This window comes from Marmota monax, unplaced genomic scaffold (genome assembly GCF_021218885.2).
Source record: "Marmota monax isolate L192 unplaced genomic scaffold, Marmota_monax_Labrador192_F-V1.1 WCK01_AAM20220418_F8-fsc00107, whole genome shotgun sequence".
In the NCBI taxonomy this organism is placed as follows: Eukaryota; Metazoa; Chordata; class Mammalia; order Rodentia; family Sciuridae; genus Marmota; species Marmota monax.
Genome location: NW_026693761.1, coordinates 3,017,393 through 3,041,546, shown reverse-complemented (window position 1 = coordinate 3,041,546; position 24,154 = coordinate 3,017,393). Strand labels below are relative to the sequence as shown.

The following is a 24,154-nucleotide window of genomic DNA, read 5'->3' as shown; positions in this document are numbered from 1 at the left end:
ACTTTCATTATCTTTTCCTTTTACAGTCCATCAATATTATGGAGCTGACTTTACAGAAATATGGAAGCTATGAAAAATTTGAACAAGCTACTGGTGGTAGTTTGTTATCTAAACCTCGAATCTGGAATCATGTTAGGAAGTACATGATGAAGGAAGGCTGCCTGGGAGAGGTATGGATCATGAGTAAATACTATAGGAGTTGGCTGTGGCATTCTAATACTCAGTGCCATATAATTTTTTCCTGCAGGTTTTGTTTGCCAATCCAAATTTACTCCTTATATTAGTCACCGGATTTCTCACTAATAAATATTTTAAGTTCCTCTTGTCTTGATGTGTTCAGTTTCTTTGTATTTCTTCTTTTATTACTGACATTTCTGTGTAGCTTGTGGGATTACAAGAAAAACTTGTTAAATGAGGAGTTTTTCCTGAGAGTCTCTCTTATTAGTAGTCTGATCTTAGTGGCCAATCTTAGAGCCCTGGCACTGGCAACAAACAGAAATCTGTTGGTCCTTCTTTTGCATCATTTTAGCCAGGGCTATTTGAGAAGACCCCACAGGTAAAATTTTAAGTTCTCTGTTGTTTTCTGTGAAAGCTTTTTTTCCCTTACCCCTTTATATTTTGTGGTGTGTGTTTGTGTGTGTGTGTGTTGTGTGTCTGAATGTGTGTGTGTGACACACATATTGTCCCCTGCCCCTTTGCTCCTTAGATTGTAGTTCATCTCACTGAGGACCTACTTTCCCGTGCTTCAATGACAGTAGTAAATGGATGTCCAACTCTGACCATCAATGTTTCCACTGCACGTGAGCATTGGCTGGAGGGAATGCTGAGGCACGAAATAGGTATGAGTAACACTTTTCCTTTTTTTTCTATTTGTAATATCAGGAATTAGCCCCAAAGAAATATTCTTAATAGTATTCAGCAAAATGTCACGAGGTGTTTAAGCTTTGGTTGGACTAAAGGTAAATTATCTATATCTCTTTTCAAATTAGATTTTTTAACTGTGGTAAGCTTGAAGTCACTTAACTCCTCTGGATTTCAGTTCACTCACCTTAAACTGAGGGGGTTCAGTGACTCTAAGATTTTTTTAAAATATCAGTCTGATTCTTCTCTCTTAACAATATAGTTGTAAAGGTTATACCCTTTCACATGAGACATATGGACCTTGTAAAGACAGCAGCCTACTTTAGACCTCAAAGGCTTAGGCTCAGGTCATTTTCTACTTTGTTTTTATCTGTAGGTACACATCAATTTAGTTTTAGAACTGTTTATGCAATATTTTCTATGAGTTTTCTGTTACTATAACAGATAAGTGAGGCAATCAACTTGGAATACGTTTATTTTGGTTGACAGTATTGGAGTTTTCAGTTCAGGATCATTTGGCCCCCTTGCTTTTAGGACTGTGGTGAGATTGCACATTATAGTAGGAGTGTGTGCTGAGCAAAAATTCTCAACTCACAGCCAGAAAGAGAAAGGAAAAATAAGGGACTGAAATAATCACTGCCTCCAGTTACCTGAAGGCCTCCCCCTGGGCCTTTCTAGCACTTAGGCCTTTGGGGGGCGCACTAGCTCCAAACTTTAGCATTTTCTTTGGAAAAGAATTTTTAAAAGAATGCCTTTTTTTATTATTATTATTCTTTTCCATAGGCACACATTATTTTCGAGGCATTAATAATCTGCAGCAACCATGGAATAGTTGGACTGGTCGTAAAAAACATGAGCTAAAGCCAAACAATCCTACAGAAGAAGGACTGGCAAGTATTCACAGTGTCCTGTTCAGAAAAGACCCCTTTTTATGGAGGGCTGCCCTCCTCTACTACACTGTTTATCAAGCCAGCCAAATGTCTTTTTGTGAACTCTTCAAAGACATTGGCAAATTTGTCAAGGACCCTAATACAAGGTGGGATTATTGTGTACGAGCCAAAAGAGGATGGACTGATACTTCTCAACCAGGTAGGTGTCTCTTGACTGTGGGTTTTTGACTTAATGATTAGTTATCTAAGTGATTCTAGTCATATCCTAATCTCTTAATTTGATAATTCACTCACCTATGAAAAAAAATAAACCTTTGTTATTGAGACAGAACCAATTTTCTAAAAACACATTTTCTCCACTTTACTCTTGCCTAGCTTATTTTTAAAAACTTTAGACCAACAATATGGAAAGAATAGTATAGATGAAATATTCCCTTCATCTAGATTCACAGGTATTAAACTTTTTTTGCCATTTTTACTTTATCTCCCTTTAAAAACAGTATATTTCCAAGAGAGGTGTGCACACACCTATAATCCCAGCTACTTGAAAGACTGAAGAAGTAGCAAGTTGAGGCCAGCCTGAGCAACCTAGTGAGAGCCTATTTCAAAATAAAAATAAATCCCTATCTATGGCAGAGTACTTGCCTTGCCCACAAGAGGTCCTTGATCCTCAGTACTGAAAACGGGGGTGGGGAGGAAGCTTTCTTGAGATATAATTCACATACTTTAAATTCGCCCATTTAAAATGTAAAGTTTAGTGGGTTTTAGAGTATTCAGAGTTGTGCAGCCATCACTACTAATTTCAGAATATTCTCATCACATCCACCCACTGCAAAACACCCATATCAATTTTCAGTCATTCCCACCAGTGTATGAGTACTCCTCTTCCCTGTCCTGTACCCCTGCCAACCCCCGCTTTTTTTTTTAAACCAGAGGCATTTTACCACTGAGCCACATACCCAGCCATTTCATGTTTTATTTTGAGACAGGGGCTCACAAAGTTGCTTAGAGCCTCACTAAATTGCTGAGGCTGGCCATGAACTTTGGGGTCCTCCTGCCTCAGCCTCCTGACCCACTGAATTATAGGCATGCAACACCATGCCTGGCTTTTTCTACATATTTGCCAATAATTGCTATGTTCATTTTGTAAACTAGCATTATTATTTGAACTTCCCAGTGGTTATGGAGAGGTAACTTATTACAGTTTTGCATTTACCTGATGACTAATGACATTAAGCTTTTTAAAATTTGCTTATTGGCCATTTGTGTAGCTGCTTTTGAGTACTGTCTGCTTGGTCTTTTCCCTATTTTTAAATTGGATTGTCTTTTTATTATTGAATTACAAATTATACACACACACACATATTTTGTAAGGTTTATGATTTACAAATATTTTCTACCATTCTGTGGGTTGTTTTTTCACTTTCTTGATGGTGTTTTTTGACTTTTAAATCTAAGGTTTTTTTAAGTTGGTGTATTATAATTATACATAACAATGGGATTGGATGTTACATATTTATATATGCACATAATTTGATCAGTTTCATTCCTATCTCTCCTTTCCCTTCTCTCCTCCCTTCTCCAGGTTCCCTACCTCTCTTCTACTGGTTTCTCTTCTATTTTCATGAGATCCTACCCCTTTTGTTCTTTTTTTCTAACCTCCACATACAAGAGAAAACATGACTTTTGACTTTGAGTCTAACTTATTTCACTTTGTATAATGCTCTCAAGTTCCATTCATTTTTCTGCAAATGACATAATTTTGTTCTTTTTATGGTTGAAAACTCCATTGTGTGTATATACCACATTTTCTTTATCCATTCATCTGTTGACAGATACCTAGACTGGTTCTGTAATTTGGTGATTATGAATTATGCTACTATAAACTGAGTTCACCTATATCACTATGGTATGCTGAATTTAATTCTTCTGGATAAATACTAAGAATAGTATAGCTGTTCCATTCCTAATTGTTGTTTTTTGCTAAGAAATTTAGCATTTCTTTACTTTTAAATTACCTAAATTGATTTAGTTTATGTTTGAAGGCCACTCCATAGTCAAAATGCAAAATTCAGAAGGTAAAAAATTATGCAATGGAAAGTAATTTTTTCCTCATCCATGTCTCCAACATCTAGTTTTTAAAAATTTTTATTAGTTCCAATCAGTTGTACATGACAATAGAAAGCTTTTTGATTCATTGTATACAAATGGAGCACAACTTTTTATTTCTCTGGTTGTTTACAATGTAGAGTTGCACCACATGTGCAGTCATACATGTACCTAATGATGTTCATTTCATTTCACCATCTTTCCTACCCCTATGCCCCCTCCCTTTTCCTCCCTCCCCTTGGCCCAGTCAAAGTTCCTTCATTCTCCTCCTCACCCACATTACAGATCAGCGTCCACTTATCAGACAGAACATTTGGCCTTTGGTTTGGGGGGATTGTCTTAATTTGCTTAGCATGATATTCTCCAACTGCATCCATTTATCTGCAAATGCCATAATTTTATTCTCTTTTAATGCTGAGTAATATTCCATTGTGTGTATGTATGTGTGTGTATGTGTGTGTGTGTGTATATATATATATATATATATATATATATATATAATATATTTATATATATATATATATAATATATATATATCAGTTTTTTTTTTATCCATTCATCTACTGGAGGGCATTTAGGATGGTTCCACAGTTTAGCTATTGTGAATTATACAGCTATAAACATTGAAGTGACTGTGTTACTGTAGTATGCTGTTTTTAGGTTCTTTAGGTATAGAACAAGGAGTGGTATAGCTTGGTCAAATGGTGGTTCCATTCCAAGTTTTCCAGGGAATCTCCATACTGCTTTCCAGATTAGCTGCAACAATTCGCAGTCCCATCATCAATGTATGAATGTGCCTTTTCCCCTTCATTCTTGCCAACACTTATTGTTGTTTGTATTCTTAATAGCTGCCATTCTGACTGGAGTGAGTAGAGTAGTTTTGATTTGCATTTCTCTGATTTCTAGAGATGTTGAACATTTTTTTATATATTTGTTGATTGATTGTATATCATCTTCTGAGAAGTATCTGTTCAGATCCTTGCCCCATTTATTGATTGGGTTATTTGTTTTTTTGTTGTTAAGATTTTTGAGTTCTTTATATATCCTAGAGATTAGTGCTGTATTTGATGTGCATGTGGTAAAAATTTGCTTCCAAAATGTAGGCTCTCTATTTACCTCACTGATTGTTTCTTTTACTGAGAAGAAGCTTTTTAGTTTGAATTCATCCCATTTATTGATTCTTGATTTTAATTTAATTCTTGTGCTATAGGAGTCTTATTAAGGAAGTAGGGGCCTAATCAGTATGATGGAGATTGAGGCCTACTTTTTCTTCTGTTAGACACAAGGGTCTCTGGTTTAATTCCTATGTCCTTGATCCACTTTGAGTTGAGTTTTATGCATGGTGAGAGATAGGGGTTTAATTTCATTTTGTTGCATATGGATTTCCAGTTTTCCCAGCACCATTTGTTGAAGAGGCTATCTTCTCCAATGTATGTTTTTGGCTCCTTTGTCTAATATAAGGTAACTATAGTTATGTGGGTTTGTTTCTGTGTCCTCTATTCTGTACCATTGGTCGACAAGTCTATTTTGGTGCCAATACCATCAATGAAATTGAAACAAATTAAACAATTGAACAAATTGACAAAACAAAAAGTTTAAAAAATAAATAAAATTGGCAAACCCTTAGCTATGTTAACGAAGAGAAGGAGAGAGAAAACTCAAATTACTAACATTTGTGATGATAAAGGAAATATCACAACAGACACTACAGAAATACAGAAGATAATTAGAAATTATTTTTAAAACTTACTCTCCAATAAAATAGAAAATATTGAAGGCATTGACTAACTTATAGAGCCTTATGATTTGCCCAAATTGAATCAGGATGATATATACAATTTAAACAGATCAATTTCAAGTGATGAAATAGAAGGTGCATCGAAATCCTACCAACCAAGAAAAGCACAGAACAGGATGGATCTAGAGCTCAGTTCAACAAGACCTTTAATGAAGAACTAATACCGATACTCTCCAAATTATTTCATGAAATAGAAAAAGAGGGAACACTTCCAAACTCATTCTGTGAGGCCAGTATCACCTTGATTCCAAAACCAGGCAAAGATACATCAAAGAAAGAAAACTTCAGACCAATATCTCTAATGAATATAGATATAAAAAATCTCAATAAAATTCTGGCAAATCAAATACAAAAATATGTCAAAAAGATAGTACACCACAATCAAGTGGGGTTCATCCCAGGGATACAAGGTTGACTTAGAGATAAGAATCATGATCATCTCAATGATGCAGAAAAAGCATTTGACAAAATATAGCACTTCTTCATGTTTAAAACACTATAAAAACTAGGGATAATAGAAACATATCTAAACATCATAAAAGCTATCTATGCTAAACTCCAGGCTAACATCATTCTAAATGGAGAAAAATTGAAAGCATTCCCTCTAAAAACTGGAACAAGACAGAGATGCCCTCTTTCATCACTTCTATTTAACATAGTTCTTGAAACACTGGCCAGAGCAGTTAAATAGATGAAGGAAATTAAAGGGATACAGATAGGAAAAGAAGAACTCAAATTAGCACTATTTGCCGATGAAATGATTCTATACCTTGAAGACCCCAAAAATTCCACCAGAAAACTTTAAAAACTAATAAATGAATTCAACAAAGTAGGAGGATATAAAATTAACACCCATAAATCAAAGGCATTTCTATATATCAGTGATAAATCCTCTGAAAGGGAAACGAGGAAAACTACCCCATTTACAATAATTTCAAAAAAATTAAAATACTTGGGAATCAACAAAAGAAGTGAAAGATCTCTACAATGAAAACTACAGAACACTAAAGAAAGAAATTAAAGAAGACTTTAGAAGATGGAAATATCTCCCCTGTTCTTGGATAGGCAGAATTAATATTGTCAAATGACCATACTATCAAAATCTCTATACAGATTTAATGCAATTCCAATAAAAATCCCAATGACATTTCTCATAGAAATAGAAAAAGCAGTCATGAATTCATCTGGATAAATAGAAACCCAGAATAGCTAAAGCAATCCTTAGCAAGAAGAGTGAAGTAGGTGGCATCACTATCCCATCTCCTATTTAGATCTTTTTGTCTGCTTTAGTGGTCTGTCCCCAGGGCTTTCCTGTTATCCTTGATACCTCGCCAGGGCACATCACTTTTAGACCAATCCTTTTTTTTCTTATCTTCACATATTTTTAAAAGCTTTTTATTATGAAAATTTCAAATGTACATAAAGTAAGTATCATTAAGGTGCTGCATCCTCAGTACATTCCCTGATCCTAGTCATAATTGACATTTTACAACTGTAATTCGTCCATCCTTCCATGTTCTTGTTTCCAAGTAGTATTGTAAATCCAATTCCAGCATCATGTTCATGAGTAGTTCAGTGTGTATCTCTAGCTGATTAGAACAGTATTTTCCATAATTCGTATGCTATTAGTATACCTAACAAAATAATAATTCCTTAATATATGATTATGGTAGAAGTTTTGTTCATTTAGTAAATGTAGATCAAATTTTTATTTTTTAGATGTACACAAGTTATTTCAGGATGGGAAAAAGGTTTTCTTTGTAAATATAACATCTTTTTCTAACTAGGCTTAGATCTCATGACCTGTTCCTAACTTTCATATTTTCTTTGTCCTCCTTTTGTTTTTGGCAGTACTAAGGATTGAACCCAGGCCCTTGCACATGCTAGACAAATGCTCTATTACTGAGTGTGTCCCAGCTCTTTTTTTTTTTTTTAATATTTATTTATTTTTTTAGTTTTCGGCAGACACAACATCTTTGTATGTGGTGCTGAGGATTGAACCCGGGCCCCACACATGCCAGGCGAGCACACTACCACTTGAGCCACATCCCCAGGCCCCCAGATCTTTTTTGTTTTATTTTGAGACAAGGTCTTTTTAAGTTGGCCATGTTGGCCTCGAACTTGCAAGTCTCCTGCCTTAGCCTCCAAAGTAGCACTCATATTTTTTCTATTCCTAGCCCTATACATTCTTCAAAATCTAGTTCTAATTCTTATTTTTACATAAAGATACAGTATTTTGCCCAGGGTGTTTTTAAACCATAGTATTTTCTTTTTAAGGGTGGGGGAAACAAATGTTTAACAACAACAATAACAAAAAGAAACCCAGCTGGGGTCTGGGATTGTGGCTCAGCAGTAGAGCTCTTGCCTAGCATGGGCAGGACCTGGGTTCGATCCTCAGCACCACATAAAAATAAAGGCATTGTGTTGTGTCCATCTACACATAATAATAATAATAATAATAATAATAATAATATATTTTAAAAAAGGAACAGGGCTTTCTAAAATTCCACGTTTCCACATAGCTGTGTCCCATTTTTAAAACCTAACTGCTCCCAAACTTATATTTTTTTCTCACCCAAATGCCTTCATTGCACCATGGGAGTTAGAGTATGATTAATTGACAGAGGTAGGATGATTATTTATTAAGACTCATGTATTTTAAATTGTCAGCCCTTAAAATGACAAGAAAATGTTATTTCAATTAGGGATAGAAGGGTCTTGGGGAGGGACTTCTTAGAGGGAAGCTACCAGTCTTCTTATTGTCTTGGTGCTTTTCAAGACCTCAGAATTTATATTATGAAGATAGTTAAAATAAAAATAAACATTGGACAATTACATTTTTATTTTTGAGGTGCTATTTTTGAGCTTGCCAGGTAATTGCTCTGACACTGATATGTACCCCCAAACACAAATTAGAATTTTTAAAATACAGGACTGTTTCTACAGTGAAGAAAATGAGAATCTAATTTCTTAGTAGTATTTTTGAGCATCAGAAAGTAAATATTATTCTGGTTCCTTCAGGGTGTTTCAGTAAAGACCAGGTATACTTAGATGGAATTCTTCAAATCCTTCGATACAGAGACTCCATAGACTTTCATCTACTCACTGCCCTGGGGAAGGTAAGTAAAGATCACATATCACCAAACATACTGGGTCAGCATTTATTCTAGTTTGATTTGATTAAATGAGACTCAAATTCAAACTGTTTTTACTTTATTATTGGAGTAAATTTTCTTTATGTGATAACAGAAGGGAAGTAAGAAATAAAGGAATAGAAAAATTGGGAATATGTATAGTTTTATTTTTATATCAGTTTTTTTCTGAAAATAAGTTTCTTATAAGCATCCCTTTCTAAAAGCATTTTAAAGTAAGCTACAGCTGTAACACTTCCCCTGTAATATCTCTTAAGGACAAGGATATTCTGTGGCATGACCATACAATTTTTCAAAGAAACTCTTCATTGATTCAATATAGCACTTAAAATATATACTTCAAATTTTCTTAATTGTCTCTAATATATTCTTGTAGCTCTTTTTGTGATCCAGGATTGGATCAAGAATTATTCATTGCTTTTGGTTATAGTCTTTCATCTTTTTAAATGTAGAATAGTCCACCCACTCCATTCTTTTTGTATTTTCATGACATTTTGAAGAATTCAGGACAATGTTCTTTCTTGAGAAATCCTACAGTTTAGATTATTAGATTGTTTCCTCCTGATGAGATTATAGTAAACCTCTTTGTCAAGGATACTGCGCAAGTGATCTGTGTATTTTCCATTGCATCACATAGAAAGCACATGTAGTTTTGCACCTTTACTGGTGATTCTGTGTTTAATCACCTGAGTAAGTTAGTGACCACCAGATCTTTCCATTGTAAAGAAACCTTTATCCCATGGTATAAATAAGTCAACTTTGGGGCAATATCTGTTAATAGGCTGTTCTCTAACAACCTTTTAAGGAATGGTGTTAATATCCATAGATGATCTTTGCCCACTTATTATACCAATGATGAAATAGAGATCTAATTTTCTTATATTTCTTCTTTTATTCCCCCCTTTTTTAATAGTAGTGGACTTATATTTTTATTCAACTCTTTCATGACTGCTCCTTTTTTTCTTAATGTCTCCATGTTTTCTGGCAAAGTAAAATATCCTGGGCCTATCTTATGTACTTCTTACCCAAATCTGAGATTAGCCATTTTAAGGAAATATTGCTTACTTTTAGTAGGTAATGGTATATAGAAAATAAGCTCTGAGCACCAGGTCTGGTCTTGCAATGGGGGACATTTTCAATGAGCAAATCCTATATAACTCTTTTAAATCATATAGCATTTTAATTCAAATCAGAACTCACTGAATTTTTTCACATTTCCCCTCATTCCATATTTTCATCTTTTTTTTTTTCTTAAATTAAGAACCTCATTCCCCAGTGTAAGTACAGGCATCTCAGATATTGCACGATTGGTTCCAGACTACTGCCACAAAGTGAGTATCACAGTAAAGTGAGTAATACAGAGTGTTTTGGTTTCACAAATGAATGTAAAAGTTATGTTTGTGCTATACGGTAGTCATTAAACTTAGTAGGGTTATGTCTAAAAAATGTGTATACCTTAATTTAAAATATTCTATTGCTAAAAAAAAATGCTATTATCTGAGCCTGCTGTGAGTCATATCTTTTTGCTGATGGAGGGTCTTGCCTTGATGTTGATGGCTTATGATTGATCAGGGTGATGGTCATTGAAAGTAGGGTAGCTGTGGAAATTTATTAAAATAAAGACAGTATTGAGGATTGCCACATTGATTGACTTTTTTTTAATGCCATTTGATAGCATTTTACCCATAGTAGAACTTCTTTCGAAATTGGACTCTTCTCAAACCCCATTTTTTTTAATATCAAAAAGATTATGTGATATTCTAAATCCTTTGTTGTCATTTTAACAGTGTTTACAACATCATCAGTAGATTCCATCTGAGGAAACCACTTGCTTTGTTCTTACATAATAAGCAACTGTTTGTCCATTAAAATTTTATCATGAGATTGAAGCAATTCAGTCACATCCTCAGGCTCCACTTCCAGTTCGAGCTCTGTTGCTTTTTCCACTACATCTGCACTTGAGCCCTCAGTCATCTAGGAGGGTTGGTATCAGCTTCTTCCAAACTCCTGTTAGTATTAATATTTTGACCTCCCATGTACCTCAAATGTTTTTAATGATATGTAGAATGGTGAATCCTTTCCAGAAGATTTCCAGTTTACTTTGCCCAGATTCATGAGAGGAGTCATTATATATGACAGAGCCTTACAAAATGTACTTCTTAAATAATAAGACTTGTAAATTGAAATAACTCCTTGATCATAGGGTGTACAATGGATGCTGTGTTAGCAGACATGAAAACAGCATTAAACTTGTATATTTCCATCAGAACTCTTGGGTGAATAGGTCATTATCAATAAGTAATAATATATGAAAGGAATCTTTTATGAGCAGTAGGTTGCAACCATGGGCTTCATATATTTAGTAAACCATTTTGTAAACAGAGATACTGTCATCTCGGCTTGGTTGTTCCATTTATAGTACATAGGAAGAGTAGATTCAGTATAATTCTTAAGGATCCTAGTACTTTTGGAATGGTAAATTGACTTCTACTTAAAGTCACCAGCTACATTAGCTCCAAACAAGAGAGCCAGCCTACACTTTGAAGCTTTGAAGCCAGGCATTGACTTCTCTCTATCTATGAAAGTGCTAGGTGGAACTATCTAACATAAGGCTGTTTTGTCTATATTGAAAAATCTATTGTTTAACATAACCAGCTTCATCAGTTTTCCTAGCTAGATCTTCTGGATAACTTGCTTCATCTTGAATCGTCTTTTAAAATTAATTTTTATCTGAATTCTTAAGTGTGCTGGTGATGACTTCTTTCCAAAACCTCATGAACCAACTTCTGTTAGCTTCAAACTTTTCTTCTTCAACTTCCTCACCTCTGTCAATCTTGAAGGAATTGAGGAGAGTTAGGACCTTGCTCTGGACCAGGGTTTGGCTTAAGGGAATGTTGTGGCAGGTTTCATCTTCTATCTAGACCACTAAAATATTTTTCATATCAACAATAAGGCTGTATTACTTTCTTATCATCCATGTGTTCACTGGAATGGCATTTTTAATTTCCTTCTATAAACTTTTCCTTCACAACTTTGCTAGCTGTTTGGCATAAGAGATCTAGCTTTAGGCCTGTCTTGGCTTTTGACATGCTTTTTATACTATGCTTAATCATTTCTGGCTTTTGGTTTATAATAAGACACCTATAGACTCATCCTTTCTCTTAAGGTCTACTTTCACCTAGAGGCCATTGTAGGGTATTAATTGGCCTAATTTGAATATTGCTTGTCTCAGGGAATTAGAAGCTTGAGGAGGGGGAGAGATAAGAGAGTGGTGGCCTGGTTAGAGGAATAGTCTGAACATAGACGTTTATTAAGTTCACCATCTTAAAAAAATGAGCACAGTTTTTGGTACCACAAAACAGAATAATAACATCAAAGATCATTGATCACAGATCACCATAATAGAATAATAATAAACATGTTTGAGATACTGTGAGACATTACTAAAATGTGACACATGGACACAAAGTAAGTGCATGCTGTTAGAAAAATATTGCCAGTAAGTTTGCTCAGTGCAGGGTTGCTATAAACTTTCAATTTGTTAAAAAAAAAAAAAACTATGAAGTGCAATAAAACAAGGTATGCCTATATATCTACTCATTCTGTCCTATCATAAATTCATAATGGTTTCAAAATTACCATACCAATATCAGAAAACCTATTTTCATTACATTTAGGTGTATAAATACTAAGTAATGTTTAATAACAATGAAAACATTAAAATACTAATGAAGTACAGATACAATATGAACATGATTTCTTTATTAAAAAGTCTTCCTACTGAATCTGGAAAAACATTGATCATAAGACAGTATTTTGCCGAGAATAGTGGCATATGCCTGTACTATGAGTTGGGAGGCTGTGGCAGGAGAATTACAAATTGTAGGTTAGCCTCAGTAACTTAGCAAGGTCCTGTTTCAAAATAAAAATTAAAAAGGCTGGGGATGGGGCTCACTCAAGCGGTAATGTGCTCGCCTGGCATTCACAGGACGCTGGATTCGATCCTCAGCACCACATAAAAAAAAATAAAGATGTTGTGAAACTGAAAAATAAATATTAAAAAATTCTCTCTCTCTCTCTCTCTCTTCTCTCTCTCTCTCTAAAAAGAAAAAAAAAGGCTGGGAATGTAGCTCAATAGGTTCATCCCCCATAGTATTTAAAATTAATCATGTTTTGAAATTTAAAGATAAACAGATAATTTATAGAACTTAAAAGTTTCACCACTAACCCTGACATAAATATCCATTAAAAATTTTTGCTTTTTATTTAGGAGAGATTCAATTTTTTAAAAAAAATTTAAATTCAAAATAAAGGAGACAACTTAAACACAAATCACAATGTTTCCCAAATTAAATATAAAGAAATAAGAATTTAATATACAATTGTATTTATTCTTCTAATTTAATAACTATTCTGTTCTTTTATTTAAATTTAGGAGATTTGTTTCTTTCATACATATATAAGGCTTAGTTTCTTAATTTTATTTTATATCTTTAGTTGTTGATGGACATAATTTTATTTTTTATTTATTATGTGGTGCTGAGGATCAAACCCAGTACCTCACACATGCTAGACAATCGCTCTACCACTAAGCCACAACCCAAGCTCCAAGTTATCAAATTTTTGGACAAACTGATTTGGGCCCAAAATAGAATGTTAAATCAAATATTGACTGACTTTCAGTCTTCTTTTAATATGATTGTGGTATGAGGGGGCAGACAAATATATTTTTATTTAACATAGTAAAGAAAAGTAAGCCACTGATTCTTGGTATTTTGCAGCTATTAGAGTAATATGACAAATGATTATATATTTCTATTTAAGACTTCAGGAAAAAATTCATCTTCAAAACTTAACTTATAGTTAGTTGTGTATTAACATTGCCCCTTTATTTCAGGTTTCTTATGAAGATGTGGATCGTTTAAAAGGATTGGCAGTTACTGAAAACATGAGGGTCCCTCACTTCCTGCAAGACTATGACCGGTATATGGAACATTTAGAGAAGATCATGGAAGTGAATGAACTGACTGACAGAGAACTGAAAGACCTCATATAGTAATTAGCATTCTTGCAAACATAGTTCAGCTATACCTCCATATATATTACCAATTAGGTGCAGTTAACACCAACAGATTTATAAAAGAAGAATGAGTTTTTACTTGAGTTTTCTGAAGAATAGTCTTCAGAATTTGGCTGAATTTTTAAGTTAAACAAACCTTAAATTATTTCCCCAAAATGTTTCTATAGGCTTCAGAGGAAAGTTAACTCTTATTTTCATCTGAATCTCACCAGAGTCAAATGAAAATACTACTGCTGAGTGTTTTTGGAGACTGTTGGTTGAATCAAGTAATAAACTGAGCACTGAGGCTAGCTCCAACTGGAGATAGGTGAATTTCAGGCAGTGTCATGCTGACTCCAAGGTCATATTATTCTCCTTTGAAAAATTAGTTTGTGACACTCTAGAAGGCTAACTATATCTAAGATTTCTTGTTTCTCCTGTATGTTAAGTAATGTTAAATGGAGGGGAGAAAACAATTTGAAAAGTTTTCATTAAGTCCTTTATTTATTTCATGTACTATTGTTTTAACTTCTCAGTTTATAAGAACTAAATTGAGTCTTTTTTGGTGGTGGCAATGGGGATTGGACCCAGGACCTCACACATGCTCAATACATATATGCTTTGCCACTAAGCTACTCCTCCATGTGCCCCTCCTCTGAGAATTGCCTTTTTTTTTAAATCTAGTTATATCTCTTGACTAGACTCTGTTTTCATTTGATGAAATATTGTGCCCCTTTAAATAGTTAGCAAAGTTTTAAGGTCTTTCCCTCTGCATAATTTTATATAAATAATTAACAAAAGCTCCAGAGTTGTTTGTCTATACAAATCAAAATAGTTGGAGAAGGGAAAAGCCACTTACCTTTTTTGGAATATGTAACAAGGAAGAGACAGATAGACTAAGTTGTTTGTAAACTTGACCATGCTCTGAAAAATGAAATTTCTAGGCATTCTTATCTGATGAACCAGACCTGTGATATTGGCTCAATATAAAAATCTTAGCAAAAATCAATATTTTATGTCAAATCAGTATCAATCAATATTAAAATCTTTGATTTCATCAACCAATAATAACATAGTTTGAATTTAAAAATGGAAGTTCTGTTTTGCTATATTTCTCCTGCTATTGGCTTATATATTTAACTTTGTAATTGATCCGTTTCAGTATATATTCGTGTGTGTGTGTGTGTGTGTGTGTATGTGTGTATACACACGTATACACACTTGGTTTCAAATGGTTCTTCATACAACTTATTGTAATGAATAGAAATAATGTTTCCATAAATACCACAATCAATATTGATACTGTGATTTCTACCAAAAGCTGTCTGAGAGTTTATTTTTACCTCAGTTTAGGATAAAATATGGTGCTAATAGTAGTAGATATATACTGCAAAGCCTGGTCCACATTCATGCTGGAAAATGATTTTAGGAAATTTTTCACAGGGTAGGTTATGTGATTTCTCTCTTCCATATATCTGGAAGGGCTTGTCTGAAAGAAGAATGTTACAGCAAACAGGATATATGTAGTTGGTGCCTGGGGCTTCTTGCAAAGCCATGCATTTCACCTTTGGCAGGAGAGGGCCAGACCCTTTGGAGCATTGAAAGCCCCCCTCCCCAGCTTCATGCCATGCTAGCTGCCAGGTATCCTGCACATCCGTTCAACAGGCTTGCAGCACTGGCAGCAGAGTGTGCCAACTCCTATCAGACACTGGGAATTTACTCTTAACACCTCAAGCGTTTGTCTCCTTGTTAACAGAGTCGTGTGTACTTTCAGCTTTGTGTAGTGTTTTCTGACTTCATCTGAAAATGTATTGAGGGTGTTTGTGAAACAGTATAAGTACAGACAGAAATGGCAATATTTATGACCTGTGATTTAAGCCCAAATGCTTGTAAATTCAACATTGCAGGCACTGCTGATCTTACAGTTTAAATACAAAGGAAACTGTAGCAGCCTTAATTTCCCATTGGAAGGATAGCATGCAGGGCTTCTAGTCCCTGGATTTTAAAGTAGGTGGATACACTCTCTGATTTGAAAAGGAACTGCTTTCTTGCCTTATTGCTTTGGAATAGAGACGAAAACATGAGCATTCTGCAGACAAAAATGACCTTAAATCACAGTGATTAAAAAAAGTTTTAAGTTAGCAGTGAACCAAAAGTAGTTTCAAATTAGCAGAGATACTTGAAGAACATTAAGCTTTAAAAGTTGAGATTGAAGATTAAATAAACCTTTATTAATTCTCTTTCTTGAAGTAGAGGGAAGGTCAGTTTTGCTCCCTAAAACAAAAGTTTTACTCAACAGAAAATTATCAACAGTACTTGGTTAAAGATTGCATTAATTTTAATTGTAATAGTTATTTGCTATAGGCTATTGATAATTAAGATTTCATTAGTTTTGTCTACTATAATTCTGACATATAGTTCGATCAAATACAAATTTTGATAAACTGTTACATTTTAACACCAGTTGGATTTAAAGTAAAATTAAGGTTTGCAAACAAATCCATAGTCCTCATTTCTTTATATTTTCACTTTTGTAAAAGTGCTTAAAATTTGTATTGTTTGTTTTGTATATCTTTGGGCATTTTGTGTCTATCTATAGTAAAAAGAGGTAGCACTGAAGTCCTCAAATGAAGTATATGGATATGTATGCATGTACACTTCTGTTCTTTGAAAATCTAATTATATTTTTTATTGTGGCAATTCTTGTTTTTTTTATTGTGTGATAGTTATTGAAAAAAGACGTCAGTAAATCTTGTTTTCTAGAAGATTTTTTTCCTTACAAAGAAATATTATGTTTGCCACAGCCCACCTTTCCCCTGATTAGTTCAGTTTATATATGGGGTGTATAGAGAAGGGGAAAAGGGGGAGAGGGACAATTTTTTCAAGTTACTACCCTGTTCATTTGGTAGAGTTTTATGCAGAACCTGTTGAGGAGTAGGATCTGTGCAGGGTGCCAGAGAACCTCTGGTGAAGAAGTCAAGACACAGTCCAGTGAGGAAGAGGACAGAAGCAGGTTACAGCACAGCCAGGCCTGTACGCAAAAAGTGCTACCAAAAGAATGTATGCTATAGGCAGTAGGCCTACTCCTGCAATTGAAACAGAGAGAAAGATCACTTGAAAAGTGGTAATTGTTCACAGTATTTTATTACTGTTCTTTGCAAGGCTTGTTATGGAAGCCTGATCTGCTTTAGTCTAGAGGAAGGAGTGGAGTAGACCAGCATCAGAAGTCTGATGGGGTCAGGGTAGAACTCAGTGGCAGAGTGTTGCCTAGCATGTGCAAGGCCCTGGGTTCCATCCGCAGTACTGCAAAAAAGAAACTAACCAACCCTGGATGCCCAGAGGAGCCAGCACCTTATCCTTAAGATGAGCACCGTGGAGGAGAGTGCAGGTGCCCTCACCCATCAACGGAAAATGACTAGTCTTTGAATTCAAAAAGCCTTGTCAGCTGGCTCTAGGTATTAAAGGAATTAATGCCTCAGCACTGGTGCCAGGATGTTACAATACCAATGCTTTTTAGCTCTTTGTGGAAGAGCCTTAAGAATAGGTGGGATTTTAGTGGACAATAGTTTCAAGAGATTGTGGGACTCTGGAGAATTTTTTTCCCCCAACTTGGGGATGAGATCAACCTTAAAAATTTCTGCCATCATATACATACAACAAAATTCAAATATTAATTACCTAAGGTGAAACATCTCAAATTTGGGTGAACCAGGTATATGGCTCTCTTGACATTTTAAAATACCACTATCAAGGATGGGAATGTAGCTTAGCAGTAAAGGGCTTGCTTAGCATCTGCATGGCCTTGGATTCGATCCCCAGAATCTCAAAAAAGCACTTCTATCATAGAGTACTTTTCTAATTAATTACTACTATATCTCCAAGAAAATTAAACAGCTTGGATCCTATAAGTAAACCCACCCAGCCTGGAGGACTGTGAGTCTGAGCACTAGCAAAAAGTTTTTCAATGCATTTTTGAGTGCCACTCCACAGCTCTCCAGTAGAGGGACCACTAGCTTGTTTCTTTCTCCCTTCTCTTCCCACTCTTCCTTCTGGGATTTTATTTATCTTTGGCTGCAGGTCTCTCTACATGTTTGATCTTGCTAGTTGACCCTTGCAGCTAAATCTCAACCTATATATGACTTCAAGCAAAAATAACTGTTGAGTGTAAGATTTGTATGTCACTGTAAGGAACTCAAGAATGAGTCTAAAGTCTCCTGTGCCCCTATTCCAAAATCTGGTTTCTCCACTGTACATCTAAAATTCACACTGACAAGTTTGTCATAAAATTCCTTGAGATGTTTTGGGCTGAAAAGCAGTACATATACTCTGTATAATTACTGTTTGGTCTTAAGAAATATCTTTAATAACACTCCAGGATGTATGTTTGGAATTCAGATCCTATTTATGTTACCACCACAATTTCATATCTCAATAAAACCAGTTCTTCCCTTTCAGAGAAATGACAGAGAAGGAGATATTGGAGGAAGTCATCAGATCCTCTGGCTAAAGCTAGATATCTGCTCAACACCTAAGAATGTCCCACAAACTATAAAGTCCCTGTTTCTGGATCATAGTTAAGGCTAGAGAATTCACAATTTCTAATATGAAACCCCACCTTACTTAGATAACAACAGCTTGTTGGCTTTTGCCAGACCAAATGTAGTAACAATGCAGCCCTCAGATGCTTTAAACCTCTTTGGAATGTTTTCAAATAAAATACTGGAAATTGCAAACACCTGATATATTCTAGGGGTTAGACATGTAACTGGATCATACTCTAGACTGAGGGTGAGAATGGAGGCTGTGGCCTCTGCCACATCTAGGGTCCATCTAGGAGCTGCTGGTGACCAAGTGTAGGGCTGAGGCTGGCTTCTCACAGTTCTGGTCCTCTTATGTACTGACTGCTCCTTGCCAGCAGGCCCATGAGACCCCTCCAGGAGACAGGTGTGGAAAGATCTGACAGCTAAATTCTCTGGTGACTTGGGTTCAGATAAGTAAATGATGAGGAGTGTGTTCAGAAAGAAGAAGAAGTCCAAAACATTTATAGGGTTCCAGTTGCTTACCATTTCGATAAACAAGGCTTTATTCAACACCAGTCTTGCCTGGAAATTATAGTAATGAAAAAATCTACACCATCAGCTCCATTAGGACAGTGAAGTCAAGAACCCAAGACTTACCACAAAATAGTCACAGTAATAATGAATATCTGCTGTTATCTGTCAGTTCAGTCCTACACGTTTGGCTGCCTTGTCGAGCTGATTTCTTTTGGTGGGGGTGGGGGGTCCTGGGGGGTTAAGCCAGGGGTGCTCTAAAACTGAAGTATATCACCGGCCTTTTTTATTTTATTTTTCCAGTACTGGGGATTGAACCTAGAAGCACACTACCACTAAGTTTCATATCCAGCCCTTTTCATTCTTTATTTTTAAACAGGGTCTAAGTTGGCTAGGCTAGCCACATACTTGCAATCCTCCTGCATCTGCCTTCTGAGGAGCTGAGATTAGAGGCCTGCGCCATCATGCTCGCTTTCCTAGCTGATTTCTGACAGAATGTGGTAACTATTATCCTTGCTGCTGAAAGAATCCCCTACCCACCTATTGAAAGTTACTCTCAATTCTAAGTAAATCACCATGTTTCTTCTTGACACTTCAGTTCCTTGGTTTCTATTCTTTAGTATTATTTATAGTAGGTCCAACCAAATTTTTAGGCATTCTGTTGAACCCCCACCCCCATCCGTACTTCTCAAAGTGTGAATCTCAGGGCAGTATCACTGAGTGACAGCCACAGTGGGGCCACAGGCCAGGCCTGTTCTGGCTTGATCATTAAGCTCTGGGTAGGACTTAAGAATCAACATGGCAGAAAACTCCTCAGGGGATTACTGCCATGTACCAAGGGGAAGAACCTCTGCCCCAAGATCACTGGCCCCGGGAAATGCAATTCTTAAATTGCCCACCTTCTCCCAGGAAGTCTGTATATAGGGTCTAGTTCTTGGATTCCCAATTCCCTGTCCTTGGCTTTTAGAGTCAGTGAATTGAGGGGATTTACAACCCTCAAAATTCAAAAGATCCCTCAGTGCACAGGACTAGGTGGTGCCTGTTTGCCAAGAGGTAAAGCCGTTTTTGAAATTCCTATTTTAAAATTTCACCTCAGAGTGTCTCAGAACTTGAAGCAAAGAACTACTGCACGACATACAGCAGGCCTGGGGCTGGCATCCTGCCACCCTTCCCTTGGGTTCTCTCAAATAGCTGGTTCTAGTGCAATCACACAACCCTGCCAACTGTACTCCTTATCACACTTGAATCCTTAATGTTCCCCACTCCCAACAATAATCATTTAATTAAATAATTCATCATAATGGAAGTTAGCAGAGTGCTTAGGCCACCGTGCCTTCTATCAGTGATTATTGATTGAAACTTGTCCTCCTAAGCAAACACCATTAGGTGCCCCCAGAACTAAAAGCACCAAGTGAAGCGTGCCCTTTGTGGTTTGACCCCCAAACTCAGAAACCAGGAAGAGGTGGGAAATGCCATTGGGATCATACCCGCTTCTCCCTCTTGCCCAGGTTACCTGGAAAGCATAAATCAGTCTTTTCCATGCAAAAGCAGAACTCTCTGGGGATAGGGCAATGCCCTTTTTGCCTGCCACTATCTCTAGCAGGCCTCTGAACTTCCCTGCTCTGGCAGAACTGAGATTTCCACATTTGCAATCCCAGCCTGGCCACCCAGGCATACAGAGCAGAGAAAAAGAGAATGGCCCCCTCAAGAGATGGAAGGCGAACTGGGAGACACCATGGGAAGCAAAATCTAGAGCCCCCAGGTGCCTTCAATTGCACCTTGCCTTTGCCTTTGAGGCTTGTCCTTGCTGACCTAGGCTGCACCTGTGCCCCAGCCATGCCTGGCTTCCTGCCATCTGCTCTCTGTAGCCAGTGTTTGTGGGGTTACAACCAAACTCCCTGGTCAACCTCAGCTACCCCCTCCATCACCAGGAAGCAGGAAGCCACAGGATATTCTCCTTGGCCTGTGCTGGTTGCCTTTGCCCACCTTGTCAAGGCCATGTATATTTTAAAGCCCTTTTTATCTGACTGACCATTCTGGTTAACTGCACTCACTCCTTATCACAATAAAACTTGAGACCTTAATGTGCCTGCCCACAAAATAACCACTTAATAATTCATCACAAGAGAAGTCAGCAGGGCACTTAGGTAATTGCATCTTCCATCACTACCTATTGGAACTTGCCTTGCTAAGCAGACATCAAAACCAAAAGCCCACGTGTGGTCTGACTCCCATGGTGGCCTCTCCCATTCCCTTCAGTCTCCTTTCAATGGGGTCCTCCCACTTGGCTTTCCTCCACCTCCACTTTGGATTGGGCCCTGACATCTAAGTTCATGTTCATCTTCCTGGTGGTGTTTCACACAAAGGGGCCTCATGCTGGGCGGGGGGCTGACACTGATCTTTTTTTTTTTTTTTTTTTGGATTTTCTGCTTTTATCAAATGTGGCTTTTTAATAACTACATAAAATGACACTTTAGAAGTCAGCATCTGCTTCCTAGAAATTTGAGTGATTCTCTTTGTCTCCCTCCCTCCCTGTCTGGGTTTCTATCCCTCCCCCTTTCTCCCCCCCGACCCCAGTGTGTCTTTATTGATAGTTCCCATTGGATGTTTTCTTTGTTAAATTTTATTTTGATTGCTTTTTATTATTATTATTTGTAATCACTATAAGTCTTGTTTGTTGTTTTTGTTTCTGTTGAAGGTGGGTTCTTGCTGAGTTTCCCAGGCCAGTTGCCAACATGTGGGATGACTGTCTTCCCATCTCAGCCTCCCTGTGGTTGGGCACATGGGAACAGGCCAACCTGCCTGGCTACTCCAAGTATTTTAGTTCCATTTATTATTTGGTGATTCACGTGACATATTTACATAATTTTTATCTTTTCCACATCTTTTTAAAACATGATGTTTTTCTTTTTTTTTCTTTTTTTTTTATTGTTGGTTGTTCAAAACATTACATAGTTCTTGATATATCATCTTTCTCACTTTGCTTCAAGTGGGTTATGAACTCCCATTTTTAGCCCATATACAGATTGCAGAATCACATCAATTACACATCCATTGATTTACATATTGCCATACTAGTGACTGTCGTGTTCTGCTACCTTTCCTATCCTCTACTATCCCCCCTCCCATCCCCTCCCCTCCCCTCCCCTCTTCTCTCTCTACCCCCTCTACTGACCTTCATTTCTCCCCCTTGTATTATTTTTCCCTTTCCCCTCATTTCCTCTTGTATGTTCTTTTGTATAACCCTGAGGGTCTCCTTCCATTTCCATGCAATTTCCCTTTTCTCTCCCTTTCCCTCCCACCTCTCATCTCTGTTTAATGTTAATCTTCTTCTCATGCTCTTCGACCCTACTCTGGTCTTAGTTACTCTCCTTATATCAAAGAAGACATTTGGCATTTGTTTTTTAGGGATTGGCTAGCTTCACTTAGCATAATCTGCTCTAGTGCCATCCATTTCCCTGTAAATTCTATGATTTTGTCATTTTTTAATGCAGAGTAATACTCCATTGTGTATAAATGCCACATTTTTTTAATCCATTCGTCTATTGAAGGGCATCTGGGTTGGTTCCACAGTCTTGCTATTGTGAATTGAGCTGCTATGAACATCGATGTAGCAGTGTCCCTGTAGCATGCTCTTTTTAGGTCTTTAGGGAATAGACCAAGAAGGGGAATAGCTGGGTCAAATGGTGGCTCCATTCCCAGCTTTCCAAGAAATCTCCATACTGCTTTCCAAATTGGCTGCACCAATTTTCAGTCCCACCAGCAATGTACAAGTGTACCCTTTTCCCCACATCCTCGCCAGCACTTGTTGTTGTTTGACTTCATAATGGCTGCCAATCTTACTGGAGTGAGATGGTATCTTTTGATTTGCATTTCTCTGACAGCTAGAGATGGTGAGCATTTTTTCATGTACTTGTTGATTGATTGTATGTCCTCTTCTGAGAAGTGTCTGTTAAGGTCCTTGGCCCATTTGTTGATTGGGTTGTTTGTTCTCTTATTGTCTAATTTTTGGAGTTCTTTGTATACTCTGGATATTAGGGCTCTATCTGAAGTGTGAGGAGTAAAGATTTGTTCCCAGGATGTAGGCTCTCTATTTACCTCTCTTATTGTTTCTTTAGCGAGACAAAACTTTTTAGTTTGAGTAAGTCCCATTTGTTGATTCTAGTTATTAACTTTTGTGCTATGCGTGTTCTATTGAGGAATTTGGAGCCCGACCCCACAGTATGTAGATCGTAGCCAACTTTTTCTTCTATCAGACGGCGCGTCTCTGATTTGATATCAAGCTCCTTGATCCATTTTGAATTCACTTTTGTGCATGGCGAGAGAAAGGGATTCAGTTTCATTTTGTTGCATATGGATTTCCAGTTTTCCCAGCACCATTTGTTGAAGATGCTATCCTTCCTCCATTGCATGCTTTTAGCCCCTTTATCAAATATAAGATAGTTGTAGTTTTGTGGATTGGTTTCTGTGTCCTCTATTCTGTACCATTGGTCCACCTGCCTGTTTTGGTACCAGTACAATGCTGTTTTTGTTACTATTGCTCTGTAGTATAGTTTGAAGTCTGGTATCGCTATACCGCCTGATTCACACTTCCTGCTTAGCATTGTTTTTGCTATTCTGGGTCTTTTATTTTTCCATATGAATTTCATGATTGCTTTCTCTATTTCTACAAGAAATGCTGTTGGGATTTTGATTGGCATTGCATTAAACCTATAGAGAACTTTTGGTAATATCGCCATTTTGATGATGTTAGTTCTGCCTATCCATGAACAGGGTATATTTTTCCATCTTCTAAGATCTTCTTCTATTTCTCTCTTTAGGGTTCTGTAGTTTTCATTGTGTAAGTCTTTCACCTCTTTTGTTAGGTTGATTCCCATGTATTTTATTTTTTTTGAAGATATTGTGAATGGAGTGGTTGTCCTCATTTCCATTTCAGAGGATTTGTTGCTGATATATAGGAATGCCTTTGATTTATGCGTGTTGATTTTATATCCTGCCACTTTGCTGAATTCATTTATTAGCTCTAATAGTTTCTTTGTAGAGCCTTTTGGGTCTGCTAGGTATAGAATCATATCATCTGCAAATAGTGATAATTTAAGTTCTTCTTTTCCTATTTTTATGCCTTTAATTTCTTTTGTCTGTCTAATTGCTCTGGCCAGCATTTCGAGAACTATGTTGAACAGAAAACAAAACTATGTTTTCACCACAGAAGTGGTGAAAGAGGGCATCCCTGT

The 24,154-nt window shown here is 36.6% G+C and overlaps 1 protein-coding gene across 3 annotated transcripts in view; it reads left to right on the top strand.

Annotated features, from left to right (window-relative positions):
- The window catches only part of Matcap2 (microtubule associated tyrosine carboxypeptidase 2), a 45,128-nt gene extending 28,559 nt beyond the window's left edge, over positions 1 to 16,569 (top strand). For 2 of the 3 annotated variants that reach the window (XM_046460641.2, XM_046460638.2), the window contains exons 3-7: positions 27 to 170; positions 707 to 839; positions 1,645 to 1,950; positions 8,680 to 8,777; positions 13,708 to 16,569. In XM_046460641.2, coding sequence (XP_046316597.1) covers positions 27 to 170; positions 707 to 839; positions 1,645 to 1,950; positions 8,680 to 8,777; positions 13,708 to 13,866 — 840 coding nt within the window. In that variant the 3' untranslated portion in view covers positions 13,867 to 16,569. Of the gene's footprint in view, positions 1 to 26; positions 171 to 706; positions 840 to 1,644; positions 1,951 to 8,679; positions 8,778 to 10,071; positions 10,142 to 13,707 lie in introns of all 3 variants that reach the window. The other variant, XM_046460639.2, reaches the window with a different exon arrangement.
- The last annotated feature ends 7,585 nt before the right edge of the window (positions 16,570 to 24,154 follow it).